At 42.8% G+C, this 24,932-nt stretch overlaps 1 protein-coding gene across 2 annotated transcripts; it reads left to right on the top strand.

Annotated features, from left to right (window-relative positions):
• The first annotated feature begins 1,882 nt into the window (after positions 1-1,882).
• RSPH3 (radial spoke head 3) lies at positions 1,883-22,724 on the top strand. Of its 2 annotated transcripts, none has more exons than XM_060272794.1 (9): positions 1,883-2,133; positions 5,461-5,548; positions 6,604-6,754; positions 8,707-8,852; positions 10,581-10,784; positions 13,799-13,961; positions 14,848-14,934; positions 16,631-16,776; positions 21,690-22,724. In XM_060272794.1, exons 2-8 carry the CDS (start codon positions 5,492-5,494, stop codon positions 16,750-16,752), a joined length of 930 nt encoding a protein of 309 aa, XP_060128777.1. In that variant the 5' UTR covers positions 1,883-2,133; positions 5,461-5,491; the 3' UTR covers positions 16,753-16,776; positions 21,690-22,724. The 2 variants fall into 2 exon arrangements, with proteins under 2 accessions (XP_060128777.1, XP_034966463.1); XM_035110572.2 differs by lacking the exon at positions 1,883-2,133 and adding an exon at positions 3,995-4,145.
• Positions 22,725-24,932: the final 2,208 nt, after the last annotated feature.

Here is a 24,932-nt window from a genome sequence, read left to right as displayed (position 1 = left end):
TAGCAATGTGCAAGCAATTGTTTTTAATTCGTAAGTAAATTCACCAGAATAAAGCACTTTTATGCCTAGAACACCTGTACAGAAGTTGCTGTTTGTTTTCTAATATGCAACCAATGTCTGCAAAAAAGGGGTCAGGGCTCAATGATAACACAGGAATGACTATGTGGTAATGTGTGACCTGGCTCTTAGGGGGTAGTCAAAAGTTTGCATGTAGAGGAGTAAACCTCTTCTGAAATTCCTTAATGACAAGAGGAGCAAGAGGTACCTTGCCAGTTGCAAGTTATGATCCAACGCACAGCTTACATAAAAACAGTGTGTAAGTCTCACTTATTATTTCCATATTCTCACTTGCACTTCCACAAGATCAGTGGCAACTCCAAAATCTCACACATACCCTGATGGATAGTTTTTGATTAAATGTAGCTGAATTGTTTTACCACTAGCACCCTTATTTATTATTATATTATACTCGGTGTTGCTCAGGAATTCTAAGGACTCAAAAATATCTTGATTCAAAATGAGGTTTAACTGTATCCAGACAGATATGGAAACTGCTCCTTGACCTCAAGGACCATCGTGCAAAACCTGCTCAAAATTGATCCAGTTCGGAAAAGTTGAAGTCTACCAATTTGATTCAAAATGGCATGCAAGTGTATCCACGTACAGTATAGACAAAAACTATCATGCAAAATTTGGCTATGTTATTTTAAGAGGTGTCCAAATGCACAATGAACCATCACCTCTCCAAGATACATAGCAGATATAACTCCCACTGCCCCCACAGTATAAACCAATGTGCATGATAAAGTCATAAGGTGTTCTTGGACACGTAGCTGTCAGTGTTAAAATGCTGCAAAGGTTATTAATAACTTGCAAAATGCACATGATGGTGACAAGTGGAATACATGTGGAAGCAAAGGCAGTTAGACACTGTATTGCACAGTCTCTTGCCTGACACCACTCCCTATGGTTTCTGTGTCAATAGAACCTGCACTATTCATTGTCAGGTGTTAAATACGTCTCCAAAAGTTTAGTTACACCGTGTGTCTGACTGTGGGCTCCTCCAGACAGCCTATTTATTGAGCATTCATCCTGCTCTCCTTGCACCGAGGTTATACTAAGCATTCTTTGTTTGCAGGGCAGTTATATGACATCCTGATTTGCTTGTGGGGTATTTATGTGTCTTCCCATAATTCATTCATCCCACACTTTTCAGTGCATTTTCCCATCACTTTCCTAACCGCAAAAAGCAAATTTCTTCTTCAAAGTGAATTTGTTGCACTAGGGTGACAGAGCACATTAATCCACTCTAATTAAATTAATGGCATGCGCTTGAATTCCTCCCACAAAACGGTAACATTCTTAAGGCACTCTAGCTTTGCACAAATGCAACGAAACCCTGAGCTATACGGATATTAGGCAATCTGCTGGCTCAGTGGGGTAACCCACAAGATTGCCTTCATTCACGATAAGCAGCGTGCCGGAGAAGGTGAGGAAATCGCTTCCGTTTCAAACTGCTTAATCCTCATGTGAAGCAAAGCATTATGGCAGGAAACTAAAAACCAAGCTCGGCCTAGGCTTTTTGTTTTCTATGAAATCTGTTGTCAACATCTGCATTTATCTTTCACAGTATATCAAGAGGGGATCCAAAGTTCTTTATCTGTGTTTGTTAACACTTCACGGGCCCAGGTCATTTCTTAAATTATTTCGATTACAAATTTCCATCTTTCATACAAGCTTACAGTTACATGATCCCAAGGATTTCTTTGTCACATGAATGACTGCCCTCTAGAATGGTGACTAAAGTTGGATTGCAACACTTTCCTCTCTATTTCCTTGGGGTTTCAAGACACAGCTATGGTTGCTATGGTGGTGTGTTTCCTGATTCATATCTCCCGTTTAGCTTGGGTACGACCAGTTCTTGTTTTCTAACACACACACACACACACACACACACACACACACACACACACACACAGCATACTACTGAGATACAGTTGTTACATCCACTTTCTGATTGGCAAGACACTAGCTGAAAGAAGCAGGTGTATGGGTGAAGCACAACTTTAAAGCCTTGGAGAGAGCAGGTCAACAGGCAGAAACAGCGAAGAGGATTGGGAAAAATTGTGGAAGGTAGATTTGAAATTTACAGATTGTTCTCTTCTGAAAGAGAATTATATGAAAATGATGTACAGATGGTATAGTACACCAGTAAAAATGGCAAAAATGTACAAAACTGGGACAAACATACGTTGGAAATGTAAAAGAAAAGGAAGGTACTTTATACCATATGTGGTGGGAATGTAGAGAAGTCAAAAAAATTGGGGAGATGATATAAAATGAATTGAAAAAGATGTTTAAAATGACATTGGGGGGGGACCAGAAACATTTTTGTTAGGAACCAATGAGATCAATTAATCCAAGGAAAGTGACAGGGAAGGTTTCACCTGCTTAACTTCTACATATCAAGAGACTACTCAGCAACAACGAAAAGAATCAATTTGCTTACACTGTGTTGGAAGTTGTTGGACAATTGGAGTTTTTTTCATGCACATGGCAGAGCTCTTCCTGTAAGCATGTGGTTCTTTTTCATCAAAGCAATTATCAGCCTGTGTGTGTCTGACACATAGTTCTTTCCATGACTCTAATTCAAAATGATGTATATGTTTTTATAGTCAAGACATTATTTTACTGTGCATCAAATACTATGTTGATTACAGCAGTGTACATTTGTATTCATCTGCACAAAAGCTGTATGCCTGAGATCATCTCGCTATCTGAGGCTGCAGTCAGAGGAAAATATGTCCAGTGACACACACGCACACAAAAGGATCACAGTGACATCTGGTGGTAAAACTCCCAGGAGTGACCATTGCAAATGCTATGATACCAGTCACATGCATCATCTGCCTCTTTCCCCATGTGCAACTTGCAACAGAAGAACAGCACTGGCATTTTCTCATTTTTTCCTGCATTGTTGTGCCTGGTGTAAGCATAAAAGTGGTATTTAAAAAATTGCTTTGAAGAGGAAATGTTAAAGACAACAGAAGGATAGGCAAATGTTTATAATATGCTTTCCCTGTATAATGTCAGAATCCAAATTAACAGGCAATCCTACTCACAGGTAAGGCCCACTTAGTTCAGTAGGTGTCAGGAGTGAGTAGGCAGCAACGCCATGCAAGTTGGAGTTCACTCTTTATTAGCAAGAGCACCATCTACACAGACCTGGCGGAGTGTCTGGCCTAATGAGCATAGCAGCTCATACCCAGTAGGTCTTGGATCAGTTGCTAAGACTGAAAGTCCCTGCCTCCCCAGGAGTTCGCCCAAGCAATTGGAGACAGCACCTGCATGCATGCATGCAACCAACCTCTCCTTCACCCTCTTCATGCCTCTTCTGGTTCCAGGATACAAGGGGGAATAGGAGCTGGTCACAGTAGGAGGGGGAGACACCCATGACTCTTCACCAGCCTGACTCATTTCGGCCTCTTGGCCTCTCTCTTCCCATCCTCCTGTTGCAGCTTCTGATGTTGATTCTGGACTGCTCTCTGCCACAGACTCTCCCAGCTCACTAAGCCCCGTTACCTCTTCAGCTTCTGACACCTCCTTTCCCCAATCTTCTCCTTCTTCCCCCTATGACCACTCATTGTTGTCCCACCCCCAATCCCTGCTCTGAGCCTTCTTCCCTTGCTGCTTCCTCCCACCATTCCTCTGCATCCATGACAATAGGGCTTATTCTGAGATCAGTGGGTACAGAAGTGCAGCCAAAGATACATTGAATAAAAAGGAGCGGCAATTGGCTCTGATAAAATTTATCAAGAAAAGTCAAGTTCAGAATGTTGGAGTTCCAGCTAATCAGCAGAGTTGCCTAACCCAGATCAGTTTACCTTGGCAACTGTTGTTTAGGACAGAACTTCACATCGCCTAGCAACAGTTGGCAAGGAGGATTCTTCTATTATGCCACCAAGACTTTGAAAAGTCTATTAGAACTAAAGTGGATAAAAGTGGACAAATCTCAGAATGACTACAGGCTCAGTGATTTTCACCTCAAATGGTGCTCCAGCAGCATCTAGTACTTACTCCTATAGCACCCGCCCTCGAGTTGTGCCCTCTAGAAAACGATTTCCAGATCCAACAACCATTGATCGGTGAGTAGCATTGCCTGACCATAACAATCCTAGCCTCAATCCTCAGTCCCAGAGTGGAGACTGTCTTGGCATGAGCAGGCCCTCACATCTCCATCTTTGGCTTTTCTACCCTATCATCTACTCTGCTTCTTCTCTCACATATGCCCACATGAGCAGTAAGTGTGTCCCACTATTGAGGTACCTACTCTAGGGTTGCTGTATTTCCTCATACAGTTGCCTTAGAGCAGCTTTCCCTAACCTTGTGCCCTCCAGCCAGATGTTTTTGGACTCCAGTTCCCATCTGCCCCGGCCATGATGGTCAATGCAAGGATGAAGGGACTTGTAGGTCGCTTCCTGTTGGGTTTTTACCATGGAAATGGTGCTGTTCACACATGCAAGTTTTCCACAGCGTCCACACATCAGCATCAGCATCGCAATGCCAGCTCATATCCCCTGCCCTATTTAATCTGGATTTTTCCTAAATTCATCTAAGCAGCTTTGTATGTTTTTTATGCATTTCTAGGTTGGTAAGTACAGCTTTCTCTATCTTTTGTTCTTCCTTTTTCTTTTGCCCTTCATTTTTGGGTCCTTCTCGTACAGGGACAGGAAACCATTTTTAGTTCAACAGCCATGTTCTCTTCTGGGCCACATACCAGTGGAGGGCAGAGGAATGAATATGAATTTTACCTTTGTACAGTAGGCTAGTTTCTACACACAGCCCTCTCTATCCTCCATCCCAGCAACCAATAACATACCCTCCAACATTTCTCCAATGAAAATGGAGGTGTCCCATTCCATAACTATAATTTTACTATTTATACCCCACACCTTTTACTGGGTTGCTGGCCTCCAACATTTATTTTAAAAAAACATACTAAAACATTAAGCATTCCCAAAACAAAAACAAATAAAAAACCCTTCCCTACATAGGACTGCCTTCAGATGGCTTGGGGATTGGATAACTCCATACCCTCCAACATTCCTCCAATGAAAATAGGGACACCCTAAGGAAAAGTGGGACATTCCGGGATCAAATCAGAAACCGGGACAACTTCTCTAAATCAGGGACATCCCTGGAGAATAGGGACACTTGGAGGGTCTGCAAGATGCATTACCAGAATTCAGGAACAAATTCCAGCCAGGCAAAAAACACTTGAGGAGGGTACAAAGCAGTGCCAATAAGGAATGTGGCCTGGGGAGAGTCCCATCGGCTAGCTAGAGAGGCCTGGAGGGCTGCCTTGGCATGAGGGTCACCATCTCTGTTCTAAGAAATATTGGATTAACAACATTTCAAACACCAATGAACTTTTTCTTGTCTTAATTTAATGTATTTCAGTGATGAATACCCAGTCGGCTATGGGAATCTCATGTATGACAGAAGAGTGGTTCGAGGCAACACATATTCTCTTCATTCATTACCTTGGGTAGGTCCTTTTTACACAAATCTTTATATTTTTCTTGAACATGAGAAAACAAGCAAATGGTGGTTGGAAATGCACACATATTTCCAAGAGAACACTGTGGTTGGGGCTGCTTCACACGTTAATGTCCATCAAATGATGACTGCAGCATCAAGCAATGACTTGCATGTATGAATGGGCCATCACAGGTTTAGCAGAGGAATGCTGCAGATTAAGAGGATGTGGTTGACAAATATCCTGGGGTAAGGCATGTTTAAAGCATATGTAAAACTACTTTAGAACCTATAGTAGATTCTGAAAGTATCCAGGGATTCCACAATTATTTCTCCAGGGGAGGAAGAAGTTAAGTTGGGACTGGGAAGTAAATGAGAGGGAATGGTTTTTCCCAGGACTCTCCAATCTCAGTGCTTTGGGGAAGAGAAGTTTAAGTAAATTGCAGTGCCACCTAGGGCACTTACACTGCCACAGATTGAAGGTTATATTTAAGTCCCATTGACCTTAATTCCATCCCTGTTTTCTTGAGTCCCCCATTTTTGCAATGCTATTTTCAGGCACGGATGCAACGCAGTTTGAACTGAAGTGTGGTGGGGGACTTCCCACACTAGGGTCTCCCACACGTGGGGGAGGGAAATGCATTCCACCACCTTACTATGCAGTTAAGGTCGTGCCTTGTTTGGGACCTTTATTTAATTCTTAGTAGGCGTACATCTGATCACATTGTATGTTCTATTGACTTCAATGTGATTGAATAAGCAGGATAAGTTTTCTTTGTATTATTTCTTTGGCTTATTCGTGGCCTAGGACTCCAAAGGAAAGAGTTTTGTTCACCAGCCAAAAGAGGAAAAAGAAACCTTAGCTTTTCTCATCTCTACCACCAGTGCTATTTTTCTAGAAAAAAAGGTGCTGAAACTCACCATGAATCTCTCACCCCGTTCTCTTATCATGGCAATGGCTCTCACCTGAGAGGTGCAGGGACTGAGTTCCACTGAGTTCTGGCTCCCTGTCTACTGCCCAGGTTAGCTGCTATTTTAAGAGGAACTTTCCACCCCATTTTCCAGTGCCCTGCTGAAACTGAAACTGATCCTGTTGAGATTCAGAAGAAACGAGAAGCCCACCGGAAAATGCTGGCCAGAAAGCGAGCAAAGGAAGAGAGCGAAATCCATGCCCCTCAGGTTGAGGTTCCCCAGCTCCGGACTGATGTGCAGACAGGTAAAGCACCAGAAATCCTTGCGCAGGGCTTTTGTGTGAGTGCCTGGAGGCGGGTGGAGGGTGGGTGGCGGCTAACAGATTGAGGATGAATCCTGACAGGACAGAAGTACTGTTTTGGGGGGGACAGTGGGCGGGCGGGTGTGGGGGACTCCCTGGTCCTGAATGGGGTAACTGTGCCCCTGAAGGACCAGGTGCGCAGCCTGGGAGTCATTTTGGACTCACAGCTGTCCATGGAGGTGCAGGTCAATTCTGTGTCCAGGGCTCTGGCTATACAAAAAAAAAAATCAAATCCTTGCAGATATAAAACTAGATTTTAGGAAGAAGCCAAGGGTAGAACCTTTCTCCATGACATTCTAGTTTTTTTATGTGCAGGGGTGTTTTGTCTACACACAGGTTTATTCAGCCCTGTCTGACAAGACAGAAGTACTGTGCTTGGGGGACGGGGCGGGCTGGTGTGAAGGACTCCCTGGTCCCGAATGGGGTAATTGTGCCCCTGAAGGACCAGGTGTGCAGCCTGGGAGTCATTTTGGACCCACCGCTGTCTATGGAGGCACAGGTCAACTCTGTATCCAGGGCAGCTGTCTACCAGCTCCATCTGGTACGCAGGCTGAAACCCTACTTGCCCACGGACTGTCTTGCTAGAGTGGTGCATGCTCTAGTTATCTCCCACTTGGACTACTGCAATGTGCTCTATGTGGGGCTACCTTTGAAGGTGACCCGGAAACTACAAATAATTCAGAATGCGGCAGCCAGACTGGTGACTGGGAGCGGCCGTTGAGACCACATAACACCGGTCTTGAAAGACCTACATTGGTTTCCAAGCACAATTCAAAGTGTTGGTGCTGACCTTTAAAGCCCTAAATGGCCTCGGTCCAGTATACCTGAAGGAGCGTCTCCACCTCCATCATTCTGCCCGAACACTGAGGTCTAGCGCCGAGGGCCTTCTGGTGGTTCCCTTGTTGCAAGAAGCCAAGTTACAGGGAACCAGGCAGAGGGCCTTCTTGGTAGTGGCACCCGCCCTGTGGAACGCCCTCCCATCAGATGCCAAAGAGAAAAACAACTACCAGACTTTTAGAAGACATCTGAAGGCAGCCCTCTTTAGGGAAGCTTTTAATATTTAATAGATTATTTTAATATTCTGTTGGAAGCTGCCCAGAGTGGCTGGGGAAACCCAGCCAGATGGGCAGGATATAAATTTATTATTATTATTATTATTATTATTATTATTATTATTATTATTACAACTCATTGGTTGACTCTGACCCACACTATTTCAGTAAAGATTATTGATTGGTTGGTTTTATTTATATCCTGCCCTTCCTCCTTCCCCCTGGTGGGGGGAAATTCAGACCTCTCCACCCCAACAAAGGCAGACCAACTAAAAACATTTATAGTACATGGGATATAAAATAAATGTGTGGTCTCATTTTTACATTAATGAGAAATATGATCATATACCTGTTGAGGATATTAAGAGCCTAATGACATATCAATAATATAAGCACCCACACAATCACTGCTGAACTTACCATACACTTTAAATGTTAAATTTATACATGTAACGCAACACAATGAGTATCACATAACAACTTTGTTATATTTGTACAGTGTTCACATACAAACGTGGCTGAGCATAATAAGTTGAGACTGCATTGTCCTAATAATGCCAAAGCGCAGAAGCCAATGTTCATATAAATACTGGGAATTGCTTGGTCCACAGCACAGGTTCGCAAGCCATTATTCTGTGCATGCATTGACCATGAAACATATATTTTGGAAAGAATTACATAAAACATATGCAAGACAGTTGGGCCCCAGGCCCCATTCTGAACCTTGGTACTGTAATTTGTACTAGCTTCCCCCACCCTCACCCCTCTTGTCAGCCCTGCCAATTTTAAATAGCGGAAGCTAGGAGCCCCCTAACCATAGTCTTCATTGTGTCACTGTTTCAGAACTGTACCTGGAAGAGATTGCAGACCGCATTATCGAAGTTGATATGGAATGCCAAACAGATGCTTTCCTAGCGAGACCAGACAGCCCCTTGTTCGTTCCATCAAAAACTGGGGCAGATGTAGCTACACAAATAGAAGAAGGAGAGGTATTCAGAGCTTAATTAACCTGAGAAAACTACCTGAACAGTTAAACCCCTTCTCGTCTTAAATTAAAGCATTCAGAGATGCTCTGCATTCACCACATCGTAAAATTCAATACTGGAAGTACAGAATAGCATGTGGATCAGTCGGCATGCAAGTTCTATCCTTTCCTGTTGACAAAATGCTTCTTAAGCAAATATGATTTAATTGGCCCTTTGGATCCAGTAGACTTATCAAAAAGGTACTATCTCTAAGTAAAGGACTCCTGGACAGTTAAGTCAAAGGCGACGGTGGGGTGCAGCTTTCTGATGCTGATTCTGAACTGCTTTCTGCGTCATGTGGCCAGTATGACTAAACCACTTCTGGCACAACGGAACACTGTGACGGAAGTCAGAGTTCACGGAAATGCCATTTACCTTCCCACCCCAGCGGTACCTATTTATCTACTTGCACTGGTGTACTTTCAAACTGCTAGATTGGCAGGAGCTGGGACACAGCAATGGAAGCTCACCCCGCCACGCAGATTCAAACTGCCGACCTTCTGGTCGGCAAGCCCAAGAGACTCAGTGGTTTATACCACAGCGCCACCCACTCCTGCTATCTCTGTTGTCCAACAGGCAGCACAGCAATTATCAGAGGCCAAAGGATTATTTTGTTATGCAATGGCAAACAGAGCAAGCGTAGTGCTAGGATTTGCCTTTGTCTTGATTCTATGGCACAAAATTGCCTAACACGGAGGCCTGAAAGAAAATCACCTTTCTGCCCACCTCCCTGCCATAATTTGCTACTTGTGGATTTTCTTCATACTTAAGTGCCCTTTCTCGTTTGCTAGTTGAGCGCAAAATTATGTCTAAAGGGGGGGGGGCAATAGAAGCAAGTCTATTTTGTCCCTGGCTTCGGTAAACGAATTGGCTACTCCTGAACAAGGTAACCTATTTTGGCAAGAGATTTTCTCGAGTGTGCTGCTCCTGAATTACAAGCAGGTTCAGATGAAAAGCAACTAATTCTACAGGATATCCGACCCTGCCAGATTTTGCCACGAAATGAGGTTACAGAACAGGCAACAGCTGGCACAATGGGATGGATCCAGCCATGATGGTGCTTAGAGTTGACCCATGGAAATCAATAGAATTTAAATTATGATTAACTTAAGCCCCACTATTTCAATGGCCCCACGCTAAGATTGAATGTCCAGATCCAGCCCACTATTGCTAGATTTTGTTAGCAGCCTTGAATTTTCTTCTGGACAGAGTTTGTTCCAAGTTCCAAATAATGCAAAAATAGTTATGACTTCAGCATTTGCTATTATTAGTATTAGTGTTACTGTTGGTCGATCATTTGCAAAAGGTCAACATGCTCCTCCTTGCAAGTGCCTTATCTAGGGTTACCATATTTCAAAAAGTAAAAAAGTTTTTTAGGAAGACCCCAAAATTGTTGAAGGTTTTTTTTTTTAGGGGGGGGGGAAACCAAAGTTGTTGAACTTTTTTTTACAAAAGCGTTATTTTGACATTCCATCCGCACGTCAATTCCGTCTTTGAAATCCCATGGTAATGTCCAGGGAAATCCGGACGTATGGCAGCCCATGCCTTATCTCAGTGACCCTTGCAACAAGCTTGTCACCAATGAAAGGCTCATTTGTAATTTCAGCAATTGTTTCAGAAGTCAGTTATTTCTGTTCCCCTTCATAAAACATAACATTGCATGTTGACTCAGCACTGGCTTTTTATCCTCAGCTCTTTGACTTCGATATTGAAGTCAGACCAATGCTTGAAGTTTTAGTTGGGAAAACCCTGGAGCAAGCTTTGCTGGAAGTCACGGAGGAAGAAGAGCTGGCCAATCTTCAGGGGCACCAGTTCGGATATCATGAACTGCGCAACGCAGAGCTGGCTGAAGTGCAGCGCCTTGAACAACAAGAGTTACGACGGAAAGAGGAAAAGGTATAGCTAATGTGAACCCAAGTTTGCTTGTTCATTTGAAAAATTCCTAACCCGACCTTCATTCTGTATACAGCGATACCTTGGCTTACAACCATAATCCGTTCCAGAGGTCCGTTTGTAAACCAAAACAGGTTGTAACCCAAGGCACGCTTTCGCCAATGGGGCCTCCAAAAAAAAATTGTTTCTAATCTAAAAAAAAAAAGGGTTGTAATCCAAAAAAAGGTTGCAAACGGGGACATGCACTTCCGGGTTTGATGTGTTTGTAATCCAAAACGTATGCAAACCAAGACATATGCAAACCAAGGTACCACTGTAATCACAGACACGTCATAATAAATGTAATACAGTTGTACCTTGGAAGTCAAAAGGAACCCGTTCCGGAAGTCCATTCAACTTCCACGGCTTCCGATTGGCTGCAGGAAGCTCCTGCAGCCAATCGGAAGCCACAGAAGCCGTGCCAGATGTTCAGCTTCTGAAAACCGTTGAAGAACCAGAGCACTCACTTCCCGGTTTTGATCATTCGGGAGAAGATTAGTTCGGGAGCCAAGGCGTTTGAGATCCAAGGTACGACTGTACAGAATAAGACCACCATTACAACCTTAGTACAGCTAATAGGAAACAAGTCAGGTAGGGCAAACCCTCTCGAGCAAACCCTCTCCACCAGTAGCGGATGGGGTGGTGAGGCAGTGGGGCTCACTTGACCTCCCAAAAGCTGAGTTGCTGCTGGTTACTGGGAAGTGGGGAGAGGCAAGGGGGCCTGGAGATTGGCGCCATGCAGATACACCACGATCTTTATTTGGACCATTTATATACCACTTAATTACAATTGTCTCTAAGTGGTGTACAAATTTTAAAAAGAGTGGTATTCGAGTAAGTTTTGCTCAGAGTATACTTATTGAATGGCGGGACCTAACTTTGCCACATTCATTCATTTCAGTGGGTGGAATTTAGTGTAGCACTAAGGAAATCGTTCCACCAGTTCAAGCGTTTCTGCTTGCCAAATGGAAAGAACTCCCCTTGTCTCCCACACACACTGTTGTGGTGGATCTCCCAAGCCTTCAGAGCAGGTATGGGAGAGGCACATGGGGAGGAGAGAGGGACAAAACCCCATTGTGAGCTAGCAGGAGTCCTCACACTGGCTTCCACTAATGGAACAAGGTAGTTGAATGGGTCCACTCTCAGTAAAACTTACTTGAAAACCACCCCAAATCTGTTAAAAGCTAATAATAAAATCAGAAATGACCTTTTTTCATAATTTTATTTATATTTTTTCAGTACAGTATTACAATTTCCAAAATCATATTCATATTGAAATCAACATTTTCCTCATTCATAACTTACATAAAACAATCATGTACAACTTCCGTTCTTCCCTTCCCCGGTTCCTTTGATTTTCCCACCATTCCTACATATTCTTATATATCCATTTAGTTCTCTTTTCCCTTTATTATCCCTCTGTTTTGTATTATGCTGTTGAATTTACCTTAATCGTGCTAACATTTTCACGTTTACAATTATTTTCCAAATACTCCACAAAGTTTTTCCATTCCTCTTTATTTACTTGATTTTCTTGTTCTCTTATTTTACTAGTTAAACCTGCTAACTTTGCATATTCTAGCATTTTTAATTGCCAGTCCTCCTTATTTAGGGACCTCACTCACCCTCCATTTCTGCACTAACAAGAGCTGAGCTGCAGTAGTGGCATACATAAATACCATTTTGTGACACCTGGGTACTTCCGTCTGTACCATTCCCAAAAGGAATGCCTCTGGTTTTGGGGGAAAGGTTTTTTAAACTTTTTTTTTTCATCTCATTATATACCATTTCCCAATACCCTTTAACTATTTTGCATGCCCACCACATATGGAAGAATGTTCCTTCTGCTTCTTTACATTTCCAGCATACATCAGATTCAGATTTATAAATCAGAAACGACTTTAAATGCTTTCTCAAATTGCCAACAAAAAAATAATCTCAGGTCGTTATCCTAAATTCAATATGTTCTGCTCAACAGAGGAAAACTAGCAACCATTTGTAGCCAAGGTAAAGCTAAAGGACCTCTGATGGATGAGGCATCACATACAAGTGGATTTGGGACTGTATAGCTACATGCCACACTCATAGCATCTGAAGACAGGTTGGGTTTCACCAGTGGAATACGGCCAGAGCTGTGTTTTGGCAGAACTAAAGGTGGGCAAAAGAGAAAAGCACAATAGGGGAAAGAGACAGTGCTGATGGTGAACCTCACCTGGTCACCTGGGAGCAATTGTCACTCACCACAGGTAACCAGGCAACCACTTGGTTAGAAAGCTGCCTTGTTTCATCAAAGGCCAGGCCATAAACTTTGCCATCAGCAGACAGGCATGGTAAGACATGGTGGAGTAAAATAAAAAAATGGTAACCAGAAATAGTTCCTTTGGTGGACTCCAGAACCCATCATCCCTGAGCATTGACCATGTTGGCTACAGCTGATGGGAGCTGGGGTCCAATAACATCTCCAGGCCGCAGGTCCTCTACCCTTGCTTCATAGATTTGCTCGGTGGAAGAAAATAAGCTTTCAAAGGCCTGGGGTGAAGTACATGCCGTATTGTTTTCTTCAGTTTCCGTTTCTTGTATCATTTTTTCTTTTTATGAATATCTGGTCACAAAAATGGTTTCTTCACACATTGCACAAATGAATAAAGAGCCAGCTTCATAGTGAGATAATCTCATTAAAAGTAATTAATCGGATTCTTACAGTTTCTTTTGTCGGGATTCAGCAAGCTTTTCAGCACTTAATTGAAGGGGGGGGGTTAAGCCCTGGTTTTTTTGTTTGTTTTAGAGCACTGGCATATTTTATGCAAAGAATGGGTGGCCATCTGTCATGTATGATTTACAGTAGTTGAGATTCCTGCATTTCAGGGGGTTGGATTACATGACCTTTGGGTTCCCTTCCAGCTCTACAATTCTATGGTTCTATAGAAAAATGTCTACATTGCTTGGAGTTACATGCACCCTTTCCTTATTATTTAAAGGAACGCCGTAAAGCACAGCAGGTCACCACAAATACAAAGTCGGCAGAAGTCAAGCAGAGAATTTCTTCTCGAGCCTTTTCTCTGCAATACTTGTCGAACCTCATTCCTTCAGTCTTTAATGATCTTCATAATAAGGGTTTCTTCTTCGATATCACAGAAAGAGGTATGTATCATTCTTTACTGCACATAAGCTTTTAAAACGGGAATTCTGCACCACAAAGTTCAGGGCTGATTAACACCCAGCTCAGGGTTAATCAGGCCTCCCCAAGCAATTTTTTTCTGGTCCCCCAATTCTGGTGGCCCTGGCGAAAAAGAAACAGACACATATTTAAATCTTTCCACCCAGTCCACCACCTTAACAGGGATGTATCTCACTCCTCCCTAGTCATCAGATCAACAACCCTTTTGATAATGCCCCAGACCATGATCCGTGGATCTACAAGGACTGTGTCCTTATGTATGTCCTGTGTGTATACAACCGTGTGAAGGTAGCCACACCCCCAACTGGCACATGGTTGGCAAAGGGTGAACGTGCCCCTCAGGTTAAAAAACAGGTTAGCCCACTGGTGGAAAGAATCAGCTAAAATGAACTGAACAAGGACACACACACACACACACACACACACACACACACACACCTGCAAACAGCTGAGATATTATGGAGTATTAAAAAGAAGAGGTGTGTATTTCAGACAACTCAGCTTCGAACAGAAGAATAATACTGGTCATCTTCGGTTGTTCCAAAAGGAAGTCCTTCTGTGAAGCAGTGCATAATTGAACTGCCACAAAACGTAGTGATGCCCACCAATTTAGATGACTTTCAAACAGGGCACAAGTCAGGGTGGCTATGTATTGCCTCCTGCCTCGGAGGCAGTATGCCTCTTGAATATCAGTTGCTAGGCAGCACAAGAGGGGAGATGTTATTCCGCTCCTGTCCTGCCTTTCAGCTTCCCAGAGGCATCCGGGTGGCTATTGTGTGGGCAGAAGGATGGTCTTGTGGGTCTTTGGACTGATCCAGGTGGAATCTTTTGCTCTCTTACATCATATAGATATTGAGAAAGAATTCCTTCCATATTTGATGGGCAGAGTGGTAAAAAGAATATCGTCGAACCAGCTAGGAAGAATAATGACTGACGGTGAGTTAGTAGAAATAAGGTAATACAGACTAGCTAACATTCTGCCATACTGATTACAGAATAGCAAAGTCATGTTACTGTGATTGGGGACTCAACTACAGTACATTAGTAAAGAAACAGTGATTTGAATGTGCTATAAACATGCAACACCAGAAGGCACCAGAGAGCAGGAAATTTAAAAACTCAATTTTCCATGGAGATTATTTGCTTTTGTTAACAAGATCTAATTTCTGATTTATTTTTCCTGTGTTTAGATCCACCCCAGGTGTGATCTCAGGGACCGTACTTATTAACAAACAAACAAACAAACAAACAATTGAGCATTACAAGTATATTTCACCATGGCTGTTATAAACACATTTATTGTTAGAATTCAGCTTGCAGATTATCCATGAAGAGAAAATGTAGCTAAAATTAAGAGAAGTCCATAACTGAGCCCAATTTTGTTGTTGGTACATAATAAGAAGGCTGATTCGAAAAGTATTGAGAAAACCTAGAATGACAAGCCCAATAAAAGAAATGTTTATTAACTATTGTGAATAAGTAGTTCTGGGCTGCACCCCATTGAATTCCACTCAGAGTCGGCCCAGCGACATTAATGGACCTTAGTTAGCTGTCATCTGTTAGCTACAGTGGGTATACTTGTGACTAATGTTCATGGCTGCCATATGTGCGGGGGAGAAACTCAACAATTTCTGGGTCTTCCTAAAAAAAAACCTCAACAACTTTTGGGGTGTCCTGGTCTTTTTACTTTTTAAAATATGGAAACTTCTGTTTCTAACTGTGTATTTCATAGAATCATGAGGAGTTAGTGGGGATCTTATAGAGTATATTATCCAACTACCGCTCAGTTCAAGAAACCTAGAGCTAGAACATAGTTGGCTGCTACTGAAAAAGCACCACCAGGGAGAGGTGACCACCTTTATAAGTAATGGATTTCATTGTAGAATTGCTCTTTCTGACATAAGCCAGCCAAAGTTAAATTTGGCTCAATTGATTTGAGCACTCTCTCTTGCTGAAACTAGTGGGATTTGAAAGCCTTTATTTCAAGTCAGATCCTTCCTTCCCTATGTATTTAAAATTTCATAAACGTGCCTAATGGGACTTTAGACTGTCTTAGGGCAGCAGACCCAGGCACCCCAAATTTCAAACATGATTTGCTGTGCTGGGGAATCATGTATGTACCGCTGGTTTTATTAGGACATGCAAATCTAAAGACAATACAGTGCTTTTTTCTGGGGGCACGCAGGGTTATGCATACCCCAAAAGATTTTGTGAATCTAAGTTTTGCCTCATTGAGGGGCAGTATTTAAATATGAGTAGGAAAATGAGAGTACTGTAGCCCTAAACATTTTTTTAGAAAAAAAGCACTGGACATATGTATCTCTTGACTATCATTAATCTTGCTAAGGAACTCCAAAAACAAGACAACACCCAAAGATGAAAAGCACTTTCCTGCACATGTAAACCTGTTTCTTTCATTGTCTATTCTTCTTGCATTTAGTTTCTGACCTATGTATGTTTTATGAACTACCGTATGTATTCTTTTCCTAATGATATCTAATACCCCCTGAGTCCTTGTGGACAACTACGCATCAAAATGAATCAGTACAATTGCCGTGCTGACTATAGCTTCAAAAAAATTATCTAAATGGCTCATTGGATAAACTTCCATTCAAAGCAATTACATTTTCAGGCTTAATCAATGACGTGGTTGGAAAGAGGTTGAAGGACTTCGCTGAAATTCAGTCAATTCGTCGCCAACTACGACGTCAAAAATCGGGGAGAAATGCTCGTTACCCTACCACTGGCAATTAACGTGGCTAAACTCCAAAGAAGCAGGTAATGGGAAAGAAAGTATTGGTCCTATCAAAATGATATACAGCCTGATGATAATAATCTCAATAACTGCTGTTGGCCCTGCAGGGACCAGGGCCGCACTGCCCATGCAGCGAGGTGAGGCAATTGCCTCAGGTGGCAGATCCTCTGGGCCTGGCTACCTGCTTGGCCAAAATCTGCAGGTGGCAGCAGAGGAGGAAGACAGGTGGGCACTGAGGTGACACCGGGGAGGGCCAGCATTTTCCGTTTGGCCTGGAGTGGCAGAACATCCATGGCTGGCCCTGGCAGCGACAGTTTTTATGGGGATCACAGCTGGGGAAGGAAAGCTAAACCTCCCTTACACACCCACTGTAGTGCCCATGAAAATGACTCCACCCTCCCCACACACATGCCAGGTATTTACAAATCCAGATGTGTTTGCTAGTTATGCAATTAAAGTAATGTTTACTTAGGCCCTGGGATAATGAGGACACGGAGCGATCTGACCACTCACATACCCACTCACAATGATTTAAAATCCACTCACAGTTATTTAAATGACAGAAGATGTATTCAGGCATTATTAGAACTGAGGTTAAAGTAGTCGTGCGAATGCTGCAGGCAACAGCCCTGTGCTCACATACCCGTTCATGGCTTTGCTAGATCCAGTTTTAATCTTCACTTGTTCAGCAGAAAAATATTCTGCACATGCTCAGTTAATGGTGCTTAGATGCCTCCTGGGGACTGCAGAACCTCATAACGCAGGGCTCCTCAGCTTAGGGAAGCTTCTGGGGGCATTCAGCTACATATTTCTTAGAAGATCCCTTCAATCCTTTGCACTGAAGATGCAAAGGTTGAAAACAGTGTCCATGTGGATGTTTGCAAGTGGGGGAGTGAGGTCTGCGTGCATGGCCCCCAAATGAGTTATTGCAATAAATAATAATACAGTCAAAACTCGGTTTAAGTACGCCTTGGTTTGAGTACTTTCAGTTTAAGTACTCCGCGGACCCATCTGGAATGGATTAATCCACTTTCTATTACTTTCAATGGGAAAGTTCGGTTCAGGTTAAGTACGCTTCAGGTTAAGTACGGACTTCCAGAACCAATTACTCTCATACTTCGGGTTAAGTACGCTTCAGGTTGAGGACTCCGCGGACCCTTCTGGAACGGATTAATCCACTTTCCATTACTTTCAATGGGAAAGTACGCTTCAATGGGAAAGTACAGACCTCCGGAACCAATTGTGTACAGTACTTAAACTGAGGTACCACTGTAATAATAATAATAATTTATTTCTTATACCCCACCCATCTGACTGGGTTTCCCCAGCCATTCTGGGCAGCTCCACTCTGGGCGTCTTAATATCGCCAGTTTTAATAACACCAGAATAAGGCTTCTGTTAAGAATGTGTGTGTGTTTTATTCCCATTCAAATGGATGAGATTTTAAAATGTTTTAACACTGGCTGGATCAAACCTTTAACACATAACTTTAAAATAAATTTTAATCCCTACACTGAAGTTCAGTAAATTTTACCACTAGATGTCAGTAATGCCATTAGAAACCCAAAATTACACACCTCTTGATGAATGCCATTGCTTTTTACCCACAAACCCTCTGGCTTGCTGAAGATGTATGCATTCCTTAATAGAGCAATCTGATGCATGCCTCCTCAGACTTGTTGAAGCCAGTGGGACTTGCTGCCAAGTAAGCGTGCATAGGATTGCCTGCACTGGGATAATAATCATGAGTTTAAAGACAATTTTTGCCGTTGCTGTTGCATCTTTCACAATCACTCTGGCTAACTTTTATCAGTGAAAAACAAGGCCAGAGTTTGTGTTGGGGTGTAATTCAGATTGCTGTTATCAATGCCCAATGCCCCCCCCAATCCTATATCTGAGCTAGGTTTCCTTGGGAATTCAAACATAGCCAGGTCAGGGGCATATCTACATGTGGAATTCCAATTATCCTTTTGTAATAATCTCAAGAGTAGTATGCCTGTCTCTGTTAGGAATGGAGAACCTGTAAACCTCCAGCTGGTGCTGGATTGAAACTTCCAAATTTGGCCATGTTCACTGCAGCTGATAGAAACTACAGCTCCAACATCTGGAGGGCCATGTGTGAGCCACTCCTCTTTGAGCATGTACCTTTCATAGTGGTGAATCACATCATTTACATGTTGAAAGACTCTTGGGAGCAAGAGAGATCTGCATTGGCTCCTGAGAGATCTACATTGGCTCCCAGTATGTTTCCGAACACAATTCAAAGCGTTGGTGCTGACCTTTAAAGCCCTAAACGGCCTCAATCCTGTATACTTGAAGGAGCGTCTCCACCCCCTTCACTCAGCCCGGACACTGAGGTCCAGCGCCGAGGGCCTTCTGGCGGTTCCCTCACTGCAAAAAGTAAGGTTACATGGAACCAGGCAGAGGGTCTTCTCGGTAGTGGCACCTGCCCTGTGGAACGCCATCCCACCAGATGTCAAGGCAATAAGCAAGACAATCTTACTTTTAAAAGACATCTGAAAGCAGCCCTGTTTAGGGAAGTTTTTAATGTTTAATGCTGTATTGTGTTTTAATATTCAGTTGGGAGCTGCCCAAAGTGGCTTGGGAAACCCAGCCAGATTGGGGGGGGGTATAAATATTATTATTATTATTATTATTATTATTATTATTATTATTATTATTATTAAGTCAGGGAAAGGCCTTTCTTTCAGATCCTAAATGGCCCATTTGTTTGACTCAGTATAAGCAGGCCCAACATTAGGGGTCAGCCTGGTCAGGCAACTTGGCTGAGGGCTTTGGGGATCAGAAAGACTGTCACTGACCAGCCTGATCCTCCTGTTGTCACCAGACACAAACGCACACTGGCCTCCCAGATATGTTCTGGTGGTGGGCGGCTGTGCCACTTTTGAATGGGAACCAAACTTGACTCCGATCTGCAGTGGCCACTTACCATGTTAGATTGCCCAAAATCAGGCTGTGTTAGGGTGGCACGACTGGTGCGGCGGCATTGGGCGCCACACTGCAGAGAGCACCAAAACAATGCTGTAGAACAGAGCGCAAGAGGCATGGGAGGAGCTGAATTTTGGCATTGCACAGGGCGCCATTGAAATTTGAGAAAGTCAGCCACTGCCAAAATGCAATGGCTGATCCGCTGCCCATCACTAAAGAATGTATGGAGACATGGGAGAGTGACTGAGGGAACAGCAGCAGAGAAAATGTGTGGAACTACAGTGGCAAGCAGAAGCACTGGACGGGAACCTGGTGGGCATTAGATGGGTGACGCCTACTGAAGTCCAAGTCAGACTGAACATTCCTTTCACACAGCTCTTCATAATAGTCTTCTTGTTTATGATGTGTTTGATCAGAATTTGCCAGAACCAATATCTGCTGATGAGTAAGCCTTCTCAAGGAATGCACATTTGCAAGGGGATGCTGAGTCACATTAATGGATTATGTTAGGTGTGGTTATGTACGAGCTCTTAGAACTGGAAATCTTGGCCAGCTGTAATAGGGAAGAACTGAGAGCCTTCTTCTTTTCTAGAATCTCTAGATATTTCTGATATACAGGAGCCAGAGCAAGCTAGTTTTATTTTTAATTCGTTCATTTAAACAATTGATATTAACTACAATAGTCCCTAGGCCTAAGCAGTTTACAAAGCTACCATGCATTCCTTTTAAAAGAGATCTGGACCCAGGGATGGGGAACATGTGGTCTATAGATGGCAGCTGGACTATAAATTCCATCATCCCTGAACAAACAGGCTGGGGCTGATGGAAGTTGGAGTCCAACCAGTAATGTTCCCACTGAAATCAGACATGCACTTACCAGGTGGAACGGCAGGATGTATTTACTCTGCCACCTCAGGTATACCTCAAAAGCATGTGTATTGCTATGCCAACAATTCAAGTGGAACCTTGCCACTTAAAAGAGCACCGCTGCATTCCACTGTAGAAAAGCAGTGTAATCTTTAACCACACCTGAAAACCACACCTTTTCAAAACTGAACTGTCTCTTGTGCCAGCTCTGTAGAACAATCTGAAGTTGTTAATTAAGCCCATGTTATAAAGCTAAGTTTGAAAGTGAAGTACCGAAAGAATTAATTATTACATGTTCTGAAGAGTCTAAGCGATTCTCCTTCAAGCCTCACTGTCTGGGCAGCAAGTCTACATGTGTAGATTTCTTTGGCTCTCTAATTCTTTGGAGTAAATGAAGCAGTGACTTGTATGGAGCAGTCAGCCCCACTTTGCCAGGTGACCCTGTAACACAGTGGTGGAGCTTAGGCTTTGCCATGTCAAATGATCCCAGGTTCAATCCCTGTCTGAAACCCTGGAAAGTTGCTGCCACTCTGTGTAGACAATACTAGGCTAGATGGGGGACCTTCTGGATGCAAAGCAGATGCTCTGAACGATCAGCAAGTAGATACAATGATACTGTCTAATAACAAAGGTTTGGATTTGCATCGAGCAATTGTTTTTCTGTAATACTGTGTATGTATGTGTGTGTGTGTGTATATATATATATATATATATATATATATATATATATATATATATATATATAGGGATGATCATGGCAAAGTTAAGAAATCAGTGCATCTGATTTCAATGGGAAAGTTAAGCAGGTGTTTAACTTTCTCCTACCGAAATCAATGTTGAACTTTTAAATGTTTGGCTGGATAGCGTCGTTAAGTCTTGATGCAATGTACTTTTAAGATAATGGTGTGAATTGGAAGTGATAAAACAAAAGAAGGAATAAAATCAAGCACTTCTTAAAAAGTGATGTAGAGCCAAGTTCTCTGAACCCTTTCCAGGCTGTCAATGTCCTTACTTATTCAAAATGGGCTTTCTCCAGTGTGAAGGTTGTAAAGCATTTTTAAATACTTATATGAAAGAGACATTGCATAGTTTTAACATGAACCTTTCTGTGTTTTAACAGGGATCTTAAATATATTCAAGAAGATTGCACATGTTTATCTGGGAACATCGACCAAATAGTGAATTTGTCCTGCTGAAAATTATCCCCGGGGCCAATAATAAAATGAAAATTACTGTTTTGGTTTGTTTCTAATGTTGGCAAACTTGATAATTTAATTACAACAACATTGTTTGTTCTAATCTTGATTGTATGCTTTGCCCTTGTTTCTCTTATTAGTTATTGTTATTGTTGTAAACAACAGGATAGCAAGCTTTTAGGGTGAGAAGAAAATTACATAAATGTTGCATGTGTATATTTTTCAGTACTTAGGGGGTGAGAACCAAGGCAGATCCAAGCAGGGATCTACTCACACAATGGGACTTCTGCTTCTCCTTCCTCTTGCAGTCCTCCTTCAGCTCACCAAATCTGTGCTGGACTGTTGGTGCAGATTTTGGGGAGATGTGGGGGGACGAGAAATCAGAAGTCCCCGCTGTCCAAGCAAATTTTCCTTGCCTTAGCAGGCAGACATCACCGGATGTTGCCCAGAGCTTTGAGTATGCTGTTTTTATTCATTTTAATATTTTTGCATTTTTAATTGTTTAAATGTTGTTTAATGCTCTAGAAGTGCCGTGGAGAAAACGTTTCTGAAGCGTGTAATATAAATCTTATAACTGATAAGTAGAAGCAGATTGTACTCATTCTTTATATATGTACGTTTCATTCAGGGGCAGCACATGCTGTTTTGCCGCTTGAGCCGAAACAGAAAGCGCCGCCTGGCCCTGCCACTGCAGCCACTACCATCATACCTGCTGCCGCTGGAGCCGCTTCTCCACCTGCCCTGCCGCCTCTGCCGCTGGTGAAGCAGTGCCATCATTGGCATCAATTTTGGGTCAGATCTCACCTGATTGGGCTGAAATGAGTGCTGTTGCTGCGCTGGCGGCCGGGCAGGTGGGGCCCCTGCAGGACTGTTGCCTTGGTGGCTGCTTCTGCCTAAGATAGTCTGTCTAATGATTGAGCCGGCTCTGGTTTCATTGTGCAAAGAGAATTAAAATGCATTTTAAAAATAAATGAATGTTCTACAGTTAGAAACCGATTCCTTGTTTTGTAATATACTGCAACCCCGCCTCCCCCATTATATTTCGTTAAACTGTGGATTTTGAAGTTTTGGCCTGCAGAACATGCAAGGGCAATTCTGTTTTCCCTCTGTTTCATTTCTGACTTCCGAAAGCAAGAATCATGGAATCATATGATGGTAGAATTGGAAGGGACCCCAAGGGTTGTCTAGCCTAGCTGCCTGCAATGCAGGAATCACAGCTAAAAATCCCTGACAGAAGGCCATCCAACCTCTGCTTTAAAACCTCCAAGGAAGGAGAGCCCACCACCTTCTGAGGTGCTGGTGGTCAGTTCCACTCAGTGGTTTTTTGGAAGAAAAATAGGTGAAGATTCTTCCTAATGTTTATTTGCAATCTGCTTTCCTGTAATTTGAATCTGTTGGTCTGGTTCCTCCCTTCTGCATCAGCAGAGAGAGGGGCTTTTTTGCATTTAGAGTGTAATTCATTGTCCAGGGGACATAGAATCAAACTACCTGTGAAGCATCAACATCCTTTGTAGTGGTGCAAAACTGTTTTTTTTTTAAAAAAAAAAATGCGGATCAGGACCACAGCATTCAGGGAGAGGTTAACCATTTCCTCCCTGCCAGCTACCAGTGACACAGACACTCATTCCCTCCTATTAGCCCTGGCAAAGAAGCTCCCATTGTCGTCGCTTGGAACAATATTCCCTTCTTTTGTCTCCCCCCCCCCCCCCGACCATCATCAGTTCACAATTCCAGGGCAGTTTATAGCATAAAACATACAGAACACTTTACAGCCGCAGTGGCATTACAATATAAAAGTTGAATCATCAAATAAAAATTTAAAACACTCTCAATAATTCAGCCATCGTGGCTAATTCCCATCAAAAGGCAATGCAACCAGAGACCTCTGTAGTCGTAGCTTCTTAAATGATTCGCTTTTCAGACCTATGAACCACAGCACACCTTAGAGAACAACAAATTGCAAACCGGCTTCATACTGGTTTCAGTGTGTGGTCATTTTGTAATGGAGGTATTCTATTTATTTTAATTTTTATTGTTTATTAAATTTGTATACCGCCCTATACCTGCAGGTCTCTGGGTGGTTCACAGGATAAAATGGCAATATAAAAACACAAAATACATAAGCAAAATAAAAAACAACCTCCCCCCCCAAAAAAACACCTCACAGCCCACTTTAGGTCAGCAATGGGGGATCTGAGGCCCTCCAGATGCTGTTCTCTTCATCCTGACCATTGACTATACTGTCTGGGATGGATGGGAATTTGACTCCAACAACATACATCCAAGACGTGTTGAGCACAAGGAATGTGTGATGTGACAGTATCATGTCCAGCATTTCCACACTCCCTGCAAGCAGCAGTCAATGAGGATATGCTGCTATGTACAATGACGTAATGTCACATGTTTCTTTTAGGAGATTACTAAAAACACATGAGGGGAGAGGCTGGTTGGCAGCACTCATGTGTCGCCATCCCCATGACATCTACTTAGGCTGAAATTTTATTCCTTTCCACCTAGCTTTATAATGTTTCTCAACAAGGCTTTAAACCAGCACAGAACCCATATTGTGTGACTGCATGGAAATCATGAAGATAGGCCAAAAATTACCATTTTACGGATATGTGGCGCTGTGGGTTAAACCAGAGAGCCTAGGGCTTGCCGATCAGAAGGTCGGCGGTTCGAATCCCCGCGACGAGGTGAGCTCCCGTTGCTCAGTCCCAGCTCCTGCCAACCTAGCAGTTCGAAAGCACGTCAAAGTGCAAGCAGATAAATAGGTACCGCTACAGCAGAAAGGTAAACGGCATTTCCGTGTGCTGCTCTGGTTCACCAGAAGCGCCTTTGTCATGCTGGCCACATGACCTGGAAGCTGTATGCCGGCTCCCTTGGCCAATAACGCGAGATGAGCGCCGCAACCCCAGAGTTGGTTACGATTGGACCTAATGGTCAGGGGTCCCTTTACCTTTTACTCACCAGACACTGAGATGTAAAACTAATGCAAATGGTTTAATATTGTGTGTTTTTCTTTGGAAACTGTAGTCCATTTTTGTTTCTCAGAAGGTCACTTGTTTGATATTGGGACATTTCCACTGAGTTTATGTTTGCAAATCCAGTCTACTGTATTTCTATAATCATATCTATACTTTCCAGATTACTTAGGTTAAGAACAA

Source organism: Zootoca vivipara, chromosome 3 (assembly GCF_963506605.1).
Source record: "Zootoca vivipara chromosome 3, rZooViv1.1, whole genome shotgun sequence".
NCBI lineage: Eukaryota > Metazoa > Chordata > Lepidosauria > Squamata > Lacertidae > Zootoca > Zootoca vivipara.
This window is presented reverse-complemented; position numbering and strand designations above follow the sequence as displayed.